Genomic DNA, 12,395 nt, shown 5'->3' with positions numbered 1-12,395 from the left:
TTTTTCAAGTGAATGCACTCCGAATTTTTTTTTTCAAGTGAATGCACTCCGAATTTTTTTTTTCAAGTGAATGCATTCCGTATTATTGGTGTGACAGAACTTTTTTTTTTTGTTGTATATTATTGAGTCCAATAGTGGGCTTTTAAATTGAATGAATTATTAGTTCACCACTAGATGGTGCTAAAGATTACACTGTCACTTTAAAAAACGTAACGGGAAAAAAAAAACTATAATGAAAATTTCAAAACTATTATAACACTGGTTGGGACACTCCAAGTCCAGATACAACACTGTATGTACTGGAAGTAGTAAATTAGTGTAGGCTACTTCAGTGTACAAATTCAAAAGCTATACGAACCTCCACCATAACCAAAATGAGCACTGTAGTTATTTTCTGGAAGCTTCTCAAGACAGGATGCATGACTCACCCCACACAGGCGATGGTAATGGGCCCGATGGCCCACGCGTCTTCCCACATGATGTAATCCTCGGGGAGCTCGTAGCAGGACGTCAGGTCGTCGGTGGGCCACTGACCCGGAGCGCAGGGCGAGCACGTGAACTCGTCAGCCAGGTATTCATGAGGCTCGCAGGCGGTGCAGATCCAGCAGCAGTACTCGCCTGGGAGGGAAAAATGCTACGTTATGATAGGATTTGATCTGCTCCCCGTTTGATAAGGTGTGCTGAAATTGAAAGTATTGGCTCTCTCACCTGCCTGCATTTTCTTCATTTCGTTGCGCTCGCAAGGGTCGCTGCACTGCGAGGTGGGCGCCGCCTCCCTGGGCCACTGAATCAGACCGCCATTAAGACTCAGACTCTCGGCCCATTCGCCGACCGGCACGTACGCGTAACGCTCGCCTGAGCGCTGGTAGCTGAAGATGTTGTAGCGGCCCACGCCGTCGCCCTGGGAGTCGAATTTGACGGCCGTCTCGCTGCCGGCGGGGGAGAACGGGGCTGAAGAAGAAAAGAAGTGATGAGTGGACGATCGCAAACAATCACGCCATGAACAAATTAAAGCTGCGAGCAGTGATGGACGTCCCTTGCGCATTCTTGAATCCTCAAAATGCCCATGACACTGACGTCATACTCTGCCCACAAAAAAGCTTTACAAATTCGCGTCACCCATCTCTCTAGGATGCTTGAATCCGACTTGGGCCTGTTTGGTTGAAGTTTGTAAAAAATATGAGCCCTGGAATTTGAAAATTGACAACTTCCTGTTCAATTTCTGGCATGGGATGCTGAGACTTTTTTTGTGCGTACTGCGAAGACGTCTCCACCGGATTTCAGTCAGAGAAACTGTTGTCAGAATGATTTAGAATTATTTCCAACATACATTTCATGTGACAATACTGAGTTACTTTTTGGCTGTTCTGTTCTAAACCTAAAAAATAAATGCAGTTACACTTTCACCTGGATGCACACGCAAAACTTAAAATTGGTGAGTTTTGGGTTTTATTCATAACTGCTCAAAATTGCTCCGTTCAAATAAGAGGACGTAGACTAAAAAAGCTTCACAATTTAGTGCACAAATCTGTCTGGGATACTTCCACTTAATAATAATAATAATAATAATAATTTATCAGCACCTTTCATGACACCCAAAAAAATAATAATATATATATAAATATAAAGTAAGTTAAAATTAAGTGAAATTAATCATTTGGGTGAATTACAGAGTTCAGCAAAGTTAAGTCCAGTTTATTTATAAAACCCTTAATCACAAAAGAGCCTCAAAGGACTTTACATGCCCACAGTTGACAAATATTAACAACATCCCCTGATTGAACCACAAGAAGGCAAGAAAAAACTTTTTTAAAAAGTACAAAATGGCTGCCTCAGACCAAAATGGCACAAAGGCTCGACAAAGGCTTATTTGAGTGAATTTCAGAATAGGAGTTGGAAACCCTTTATTGTGCGTCCGATAAATTTGTCCACCAAATTGCCAATGTGAGAGGCAATATTTTCCTGACTGAACGAATTTTAGGGTGTTGCCTTGGTGACGGTAAAATGCGCAATACATTTTAGACCAAAATGGCCAACTTTCCAACATGGACACCAAGCCCCACCCACATTGGATGGCATAGGAGAAATACTTGGGAATTTAGTAGTAGTCTTGGACCTGTTTGTAACTGGGGATAATTTGGGCAAATTCCCTGTGGTAGGAGAACCTGGAATTTGCCCAAAAATGGCTGCTTCAAACCAAAATTGCCTACTCTAACTTTAAACATTGAAGGGATACTTGACTCACTGAGCCATATTCAGCACTAAAGAGTTAGTATTTTGTCCAGAATGAATTTGATAACTACATTTTATTTGGTATACAATTAAACCCTTTAAAAACATTTTTTTTCACTTGCTGTTGACTGACGATGACGTCACAGGTGCTGAGGAAGTAAGTAATGACCAATCATTGCTCACCTGTTTTCTGGGTTTGGTAAGCAAACTGAGCCATGATTGGTCGTTATCTACTTCCTCAGCACGTGATGTCATCTTCAGCAAACAGCAGGTGGAAAAATTTGTTTTAGTTTCAGCATTACTTCTACATGAAAAATAATGAAGTTATCAAATTAATTCTGGACAACAGATTAGCTTTTTACTACTAAAAATGGCTCAATGAGTCAAGTATCTACCAAGTGAATTCTGTTGGTGCCATCTTAAAAACTGCTATTTCCACTAGGAAGTACATGTTTATAAAAAACTGTGACAAATTTAGCACTCAGTTTGATGAATTGTCCAGTAGATACAGTATGACCACAGGAATTTGCCCCAAAATGGCTGTTTCTAACCAATATAGTCAACATTCAAAGTCATCATCAAAGACGGATGCTACGCTCTGCCCATATTAGATGGCTTGGGTAAAAAAAAAGAAGAAAAAAAAGGATCTTAGCAATTTAGTGTTGCCTAACCGTTTCAGATATCGGCTTCTGATTGGGGCTCATTTGGGCAAATTCCCTAGTTGGACAACCTGGAATTTTCAAAAATGGTTCCTTTTTCAATTCCAAGCATGGGTGATTTAGATTTTTTTTGTTACGATTGACAAATCTGAATAGCATGCCAGTCAGACAAATTGGCGTCGGGGGGCAAATTTTTTCTTCTTCCAAATTTGCAGGCGGCGCAACTTTGGCAAAGCCTGGTGCTTGGGCCCTCGTAATAAAGTCGTGTCTGTGTTCTGTGAGGCTGAAAAACTCACAGCGGGACGTTTTCATCAAGTATTTGCAAAGAGGCTATAAAACGCCTGCTATGCTTGGCCATGTCTGCCTCTATCAATGGCCTCCAATCTGTCCCCGAGGCAACATCGGCACAAAAATCACGGCTCCGCAATGAGATCTGACAACACCTCATACCGAAATGCGTCGTTAACAAAGGGCCCGTAAAATCATGGAGGCGTGGAGGCCGAGCACGAGATCCCTGGGCTTCTTTCTTGCTGCCCACTCGCTGATGGAATTGGCTTCGGGGGCTCGTCTGTGCGGGCGATACGCTGAGGAAAAGCGCCAAATTGGTTTGTGCACAAGTTGTTAGGACGGGATTAGCGTGGACCCTGAGGATGTTGGGGGAGATTGGAACACTGGCGGCGAGCAGGAATGGTAATGGAGAAGCCCGCAAGGAAAACGAGGACCTAAGGAGACCAGGTCATGTCGGACATGACACCGGAAAACACCTTGCTGATTTAAGATGAGCGCTGAAACTACACCAAATGATGATGTTACAGCAGCCAGTACAGAGCAGAACATGACCTTTAACCTCGGACCTTTCATGACAATCCATCACCCATTTTTAGGCCGCCATTATTATGGGTTTTAGTTAAGCGCCGCTATGTTGATAGTTCGGCATTCGCCCATTGGCGGTTTATTCTGAAATCTCAGTGGTCTAGAGGTAGAGTGTTCGCCCTGAGACTGGAAGGTTGTGGGTTCAATCCCTGGCTGGACTGGATTTGGGGGTTAGATCACCCAAGCGTGGCCCCTGCTGCTGCTCACCGCTCACTCAGGGGATGGGTCAAATGCAGAGAATGAATTTCGCCTCACATAGGCGGGTGTGAAAGTCAGTTAATCTTAAAATATATATACTGTATATTGTCTTGAATATGTTTTGTTGCTAACAAACATCTGTGCATTCCGTTTAGCGTGAGTGATGAACTATGGCGTGTAACAACAGAGACAAAGAAGAATCAGCAACAATAAAATGCATCTAGCATGTACGCAATCTTGAATCAATCATGCTATCAAGAGCCACCAATTAAATGGTGCATTGCAAACACAGCTGGAAAAAAAATAAATCAATCACTCAATCAATCAATGAATTAAAGTTAACCATTAACAGCAAATTGATGAGGTTTTCAGCCAATTATGAAAAATTGTTTCCCAAAATAGAATCAGCAAACTAGCAAATTCGCAAATGCTGCACAGGGGTTAACTGTACTTTGGCATCATCCTTTTAAAGGAGTCAAACTATGTGGACACATTTGATCTATTTATTTATTTATTTATTTTTCATTTTAATCAATAATGTATGTGCATTGTATGCATTTTTGTTTTTAAATGTAATTACAAAGTTAAAGAGTGCTATTTTCATATAAACATTTTTGTTGTTTTCTGGTGGCCAGCACTGATTAATGGCTTTTCTATTCATTTCAATTGAGAAAGATGTTTTGTGATGCATTTGGAGTTAAGAGCACGGAATGAATTAAACTCATATCTCAAAGCACCACTGCATCTCTATGAAGGATCAAAATGGCCAAAATTAAAAAAAAGAAAAAGAAAAAAACGGATATTAAAAAATATAATATAAAAATTAAATACACAAAATAAATATGAATGGAAATAAAAACAACAACATAAATAAATAAATAACTCAAAAAAAAATTAAAATAAAATAAAAAACAAGATTTGGGGCATTTTTGGTCCTCCATACATCTCATCCTTTAGCTCACAACACAAATCTCACAAAAGAAATTATGAAGTGTTATAAAATTATTATGATTACTATAACTATTATGAAAAAGGACTGACTAATAAAAGCAGTAGCTGCAGAAATGACCTATAACTAGTGAGCAGATATGTGTGAGGTGTTTCTAATGTTGTGTCCCTCTCCAGCAACTGCCGGTTGTCGTAAACTGTGTCAAAGCAGACTGCTGGCTCCAGCTTGCGAGTTGGACGGCGCAAGCTAGCTGGGACTGAGCTGTGAGTGGCATTTAAATTGAAATCTCAGCTAGCGTTAAAAAGCTGCTCCAACGGTGGCGGGAGTTGGGACTTTTATGAAATCCATAAATCACCGAGACAACATAACCCTCGTGTCTCCGTCACAGGAAATTCTCCTTGTCAAGTCTATTTCGGAGTTTGGGGGGAGGTGGTAAATGTTGGGGTGGCAGCTAAATGAAAATGATTTAAATAAGCGCTGATATTATCTGCAGACGAGGAGGAGGAGATATGAATCCATTTTACTGCCAAGTTGGCTGATAATAAAGTCTGTTAATAACACTAAAGCAATAAGACAAGCCGGGCCCGCCTCCTGCTAGACATCCATACACACCAACACAACAGTTGGCCGCTGATTATCATAACAGCGCCTTATTAGAGTCCACGCTGACGTCTAATTAGCCGTGTGTGTATAACGATAACTAAAGAGATGTGGTTCCATTTTAGGGAGCATTAGCCGCAACTAACACCAGTGACCTTGCTCGAGCGGTTTTATGCACCGCTTGTGAGCGGGCTAGCGAGAACCTCCGAGATTGACAGATGTCGTGCTGGGTTTCATGTGACGGCCCGTCACAGTGCGCGGCGGCGCTTTGGGCGAAGGCCTGATGCCAAGCGCTGATGTTAACGCTAACCCTGAACCTGTGTCAAAATGACGAGCCGATGTCATGTTCAGCAGCGTTAAATTTGGGCCCCCGCTGGGGTCTGGCTCTTTAGTACAGCAGCCAAGTGTGTAGTAAAATCTGCAAATAAGCATTTTTATTTTTATTTTATTTCATTAACAATGTTTTTCTAAGTGAGTCAGTATCGCACATGGCAGATTTTTTAGTTGTATATTTGTTACAAATTTTGTAATCCGCTCAGATTTGCTTTTTTTGTTTTATAGTTCGAGTTGTCACAAAAACAAAAAATATCAGTATGAAAATAACATTCTTCAGTCTTTTTACAAAAATATCTTGTTTTCTGCACTTTTTGGTCCCGTGCTATTTTTTTTTCTGGTCAAAGAACATCATCTGCTCTTTCTTTTGGCAGGTGCGGTTCTTATATTGTCACAGGACACGATATTCTTTTGAGTCTTAAAAGATCAGTCAAAATGGCTGGAATTGAATGAGTTAAAATGTTATTTGAAAAGATGCAAGTGGCTGATTTGAATTACAAGCGTGGTCACAGAACCAATTTGCGAATCAAGGTACCTTTGTAGTGAGGAGCCCCTCAGACAAGATAACAGTACATCAGCCAGGAGCTAATGTTAACGGTATAAGCCGTGTCAATAGTGGCAATAGCGGGAAAATGTGTGTTGACATTAGACTGCAAAGCTTAGCCATGCTTGCAGATGGCGTTAGTCTCGCCCCAAATGACTAATCGTGACTTCTCCTTGCCGCTCAGAGACTACGGTATAAGCTGCATAACTTTTTTTTCTTTGTGATGGCCCTTACCGCCATTAAAACAAACCAAACAAAAGCATGTCTAAAACCATTCCCCATTTAGGATTCCAAGGTGTTTCCGAGCTTTCATGCGCTCTCTAGTGTGCAGGTAACAAGGGGACGACACGCTTCTATTCAAAAGAAAAGCTGCTGAGTGTAAAGGAAGAGGTTGGAAAACAAAACAAGGTCAGAGGTGTGATTGTGATATCTGAGCATACAGTGATAACGAAGGATAACAAAATTGTCCCCCCCCCCCCCCCCAAAAAAAAGCGCCAATGTCCTCCAGCTAGTATCCAAAATGAGAAAGTGCTTATTATTCCAGATTAGGGGTGTGGTGAAAAGAGGCTTTTCCATTCAAAATGAGTAATTAATTATGTTCTCGAGCATGTCAGGCTAAGTCTTGCCCAGAGGGGGATTGTGGGTATTAAAAGAGGGCAGCGAGAGAGAACGAGAGATAGAGAGAGACGACGACAAAAGAACTTGGTGGCTGGAAAAAAGTCATCTAAAAGTGAAGAGATTAAGGTGCCCAGTTTGACTTCACTCTTTGTGTGATGCAAATTTGAAATGGTAATTAGGCGAGACGATAGACAACATTACAATACATTACTAGACTGCACCACATATTAGGGCTGTAATATTTGTTACATTGGCAGTAATAATGCGACATAGTCAAATAAGTGATGACAAGGTCACATAACTCTTCCTTGTAGCGCTTCTTGCTTGCACAATGAATATATTTTGAAGTCTGTAAACTGTATGATGAGTAAGTAACTCACGAGGAAATCAACCTTAAACATTTTTGACAATATGTTATATGTGACCTCACTAGTCTAAACATGACATTCTGATAATTGTTACATATGTGGAATATGAGTTATGAAGCAAAATCTACCCATTTTTATCTATCTCAGGGGGCGGCCATTTTGCCACTTGCTGTTGACTGAAGATGACATCACAGTTGCTAAGGGCTCAGCCAACGACCAATCACAGTTTAGCAAGTGGCAAAATGGCCGCCCCCTGAGATGGATAAAAATTGCTGGAATTTGCTGCTTAACTCATATTCCACTAACAATCGTCAATTTTTTTTTTTTTGAGGGGCGGGGTTCTTCACCTTGAACTCTCATTGAACTTTCTTATGTATTGGTCAAAGCTTTTCACGCCAGCTCAATCAATCCATGTTTATATCTGTCAATGTGAGGCAAAATCCAAACCATCTAAACTTGAAATAAGAATGTGATAGAGCTTAGTATAACTTTTCATTACTTAATTAGAAATACTCTCATTTTTTATTTTTTTTTGTGTGCTAATAATTTGTTTACGTGCATATTTTTTTTGCAATGCTGAGAAAGATTTGTTGGTAATTATCACCCTATGTTTTCATTTTATTTCCAAAGATAATAGAACTAAATGCATATGGAATTGCTTTTATTTATAGAAAATGTGTTTATTTGAATACTTTAAACAACTGATTCTGAAAGTACTGTATGGTACTACATAGGGATGTTCGATACCAGTTTTTTTTTTCAGTGCGATATCAGCAGGAGCACTCAACTCTTGAGTAGTCACCGATACATTTACTTACAGAAATTGCATCTTAATAGCATCTGGTATCTGACACTGGTATCGGCCACTGTCGCGAGTACCGGCACATTAAAGTAAGACCGGTTAACTGCCTGATAGTGATACCTGGTATCGGTACTCGTCAATCCTTCCCTATAGTTCAGTTTTTTTTTGTAATAATTTTTTAAGGTCCCATTTTTATTAACCAAAATGCCAGGGGTGGGGACTTCCGGTCCTCAAGGGGTCCTATCCTGCATGTTTTAGATGTTTCCCTCGTTAATCAATCGTTATCACACTTCTGCAGAGCTAATCATTTGAATCAGGTGTTATTAATAATAGATGTCATAGTCTGGATCCACTGTAAACACCCTCTCAAGTCATTAAATATTATTCCTTATGAATCAGGGCATGGATATACAGTATGTAAGCTCACACCTGCTCCACATAAAACATACAGAACTATCAATGCACTGCAGATGCTATGACCAACCTTTCATAGACAAAACCCTCTTTTTTTTCCATTTACTCCAGAGAGTTGATGACCTTAGTACACCTGTGGCCAGCGCATGGAGCATAAAAGGGACACACTTACAGATCTGGACGCGGGGATGCACTCACATGTCACAAATGTGCACACACAGTTGCTATATTTGCTCTCCCCGCGGAGTCAATCCCCGGGGGGTGGGGGGGGGGGGGGGGGGGGCAGCAGCGGCAGCCAGCACACTAGGGCGGGAAGACTAAAACAAGGCAGAGCCATGCATAGGCGGAAAGGTGTGTTAGCAAAGTAACTGAGATACAAGAGACAAAAGGGAGATGAGCCGGAGGAGAGGCGGCGAGAGACCAGATAAGCGCAAAGAAAGGCGGCGGGTGAAAAAGGAGAGGATGGCGACAGAAGGAGATATATGTTGGCGTTCAATAGAGGAATGCTTGAAGGACAGATGGACGGACGATGGAGGGAGGGATGAAGGAATCGACAAACAGACTGACGCAGAGAGGTGGCGAAGGCAGGAGAGCAACCTTGTGAAGTCTGAGTGGGATGTGCTGTTTTTGAATGTGGCGAGAGAACACTTTCTGGGTGTGAAAGAGGAGGAGAAGGAGGAGGAGGAGGAGAAGGGAGTCTGAGAGAGAGAGACGTAAGAGAGAGAGAGAGACGTAAGGGATGGAGGGATGAGGAAAAGAGCCACAGAGACGGAGGGGGAGGAGATGAGGGAAGGTGGTTCTCGAGCAGCCAAACGTCGCAGTAAGCCCTCTGCCTAATACACACACGCACACGCACACACACACATTTGCACATTCTTATATCACCCATATCTGAAATCTCAACTTGGTACTATAAAGAAAGGAAGACTTGAACCCAGAACCACTGAAGTGTGGCAGACGTGCTAACCACTAGTGCGCTCACCAACCGCATCATGTGATACAAAACACAAACGCAAAACTAGAAATGAAGAATGCGCCTAAAGTAATACTCAACTTGGTCCCCATAAATATATGACAACAGGTAACGCTTAAACACATATTGTTAACTTGGTCCTGAAAAAGATAAAAGGACAAGTACATCTTAAACACACATTCTCAACTTGGTCCCTGTGATCACTGGAAGAAAATTAAAGAGGAAACACATCATTACTGTGTGTGAAAAAAGATTCATATGACTGAGACACAAAACTCCACTACTTAGCTTGGTTCCAATAACTATATATATAAAAAAGTAAACATAAACTACATATTGATAACATCTTGATAACGATAGGAAGACAAATACAGCAGAAACAGACATTTTAAACTTAGTCCCCATAAACATAAGAAGACAAATATAGCTAAAACACATATTCTGTTTGACGTATGAAAATTGATTTGATAGAGACACACCATGTGAATTACTTTCTCATGATTTGGCACACAGCTCCTCCTTAAAGTTCTTCTCACTACTAATGAATGAATGAATGCATTTAATTTTGACAACCGCATCATGTGATGCAAAACCATAGAACATATGATTGTAGAGAAGGATAAAATATTCCACTAGGTCTCCATAAATACTTGACGATAAGTACAACCAAAAGACACAATTCAAGCAATTCACCAAATGCTTAAATCGCACAGGTTCTCAACTTGGTCCCCTTAAAGCAGGCGTCTGCAACCTGCAGCTCTTGAGCCATATGTGGCACTTAAGTCCCTTTCCCGTGGCTTCTTGTGTATCTAATTTTTTAAATATATATATATATATATATATATATATAAATATGTATATATATAAAAAAAAAAAAAAAAAACTTTTTCATCTATTTTTTTATTTTTAATAAATACCTAATTTTTTTCAAAAAGTGACCATAAAATGTCCAAAAACAACAGAAAGACAGAAAAGTACCATAAAATATCTTTGGAATTGCCCCCCCCCCCCCCCCAAAAAAAGTCAAAAAAACGTATTCTAAATAATCAAACAAATAAATAAATAAATAAAATAGAAAAGAAAAATGTTCAAAAACTTTAACATGTCCCAAAACCAAAGGAGAAATTGTTATAAAATGTCCACAAAATTGCCAAAAATATCAAAAAATTGATTGCAAAAAAGGCAAAAAAAATTGTGAAAAAATAGCCATAAAATGCCCCAAAAAGGAAAAAGAGAGGCAAATAATTACCACAATACATCCATACTGTACATCATAATGTTCATAAGGTTTTGTGGCTTCAGACAGACTTTTTTACAATTTATTTGGCCTAAAATGGCTCTTTTGACAGTAAAGGTTGCTGGCCTCTGCGTTAAAAGGAAAAAGACAAGTAAGTCTAACACACACACATGCATTTTTTATTTATTTAGAAAAACTGATATCGTCACCCTCTAAAATAATAGTGTGAGTCATATTTCGACAAAAAAAAGGAGGAGGTTGACTTTAGATAGGCAGATTTCATGAAAAGTATCTTTAATATACCTACATAAAACAACCTAATCCATACCCCAAAGAATACATGTTCAAGTCCGTCCACCGCTTGTGATGCATGATAGCTAAACTGGAAAACAAGACTGTGGGCTCAGTCGGGCCCCCACGAAGATAGGAAGACAAGTAAAACACATGGCTTGGGTGTCTCCCATGCATCATCATTATTTGTGCTTGCGTGTGTATTTGTGTGTGTGGAGATGTGCTTGCTGCACATCAGAGGAGGCGAGTGGGTGGTTGATAGCTGGTAGAGGTGTGTGTTTCTGTGTGGGTTGCGTGTCTGCAATTTCATGCTAGTTTAAAAAAAAAATGCGGCCTTTGTAAAAAAACAAAAACAAAAAACAGCTTTTGTCTATATGTGTGTCGATCCATATCAATACAGTACGTGTGTGCGGCTAGCAACGGGGCCTTCTCATGATCGACCGGATGACTCTAAACAATTGGCAACAGTGTCGGCTTGATTACCATAGCAACCGGTGAGATGAACAGAATGTGAACACACGCCGCATGCAGCAGCAGCAGCACACATACACACACACACACACTCATGGACTGTTTTGCAAACGGCGGCCTGGGAATCTTGCACTTTTAATACATTGGGTTGAGTCCAGTGCCAGAACAGCAATGGAAAAAGTTGCAAGTTCTCACTGGTTTGACTGACATCCAGCAAATCTCAGGGAAAAAGCCTTCACGTTCCCACGTATGGGCAATTTAGAGTCGTCAATGAACTTAACATGAGTGTTTTAGGAATGTGGGAGGAAGTCTCTTGACTGTGAGGCAGACATGACATGATATCACTCATGATTCCTCGAGACAGAACCGCACCCTTGGAAACGTGTGATTTCCTGCAAGATGTTAAAAGTGGATATTAAGTGTGCTGTTTAATCTTTGTCGTTTGTGTGTTTTGACGAAAGAGTCTCACAGTCAAGTTGTTAACATAGCTGGGAACGGTTTTAAAGCTTACCGGTATATAAAATACAGTTCTAGCCAAATTCGATTCATTTTGACATTTGGCATCAGTACGAAATACCCCGTCGTCCGGGCCCGGACTGGGCCATCTGGATGGAAATGGATAAATCCCGGTGGGCCGCAGCCCACACGTTCGTTTTGAAATCAGCCCGTAAATGAAGAGTATCCACATCATCATGTGACGGGTGTCTCATTGTCAATCTACTCCTATTAATTTAATAGGTCATTATATTATATATAGCACTGATTGCCTGGCTTAGTTACTAAGGGTGTCACCAAGTTACAATAATTTTATATCAAAAGTAGCAAAACTTTAA

The 12,395-nt window shown here is 40.5% G+C and overlaps 1 protein-coding gene across 1 annotated transcript in view; it reads right to left on the bottom strand.

The window, feature by feature from the left end:
- grm3 (glutamate receptor, metabotropic 3) overlaps nucleotides 1-12,395 on the bottom strand; it is a 52,481-nt gene that overhangs the window by 9,500 nt on the left and 30,586 nt on the right. Inside the window, exons 7-8 of the mRNA XM_077568695.1 lie at nucleotides 709-951; nucleotides 429-618 (exon numbers count right to left, since the gene is read on the bottom strand). Of these exons, the coding sequence (XP_077424821.1) occupies nucleotides 429-618; nucleotides 709-951 (433 nt within the window). The remainder of the gene's footprint in view (nucleotides 1-428; nucleotides 619-708; nucleotides 952-12,395) is intronic.

This window comes from Vanacampus margaritifer, chromosome 6 (genome assembly GCF_051991255.1).
Source record: "Vanacampus margaritifer isolate UIUO_Vmar chromosome 6, RoL_Vmar_1.0, whole genome shotgun sequence".
Taxonomy (NCBI): domain Eukaryota; kingdom Metazoa; phylum Chordata; class Actinopteri; order Syngnathiformes; family Syngnathidae; genus Vanacampus; species Vanacampus margaritifer.
Note: the sequence above shows the minus strand (reverse complement) of the source record. Positions and strands in the feature narration are given on the sequence as shown.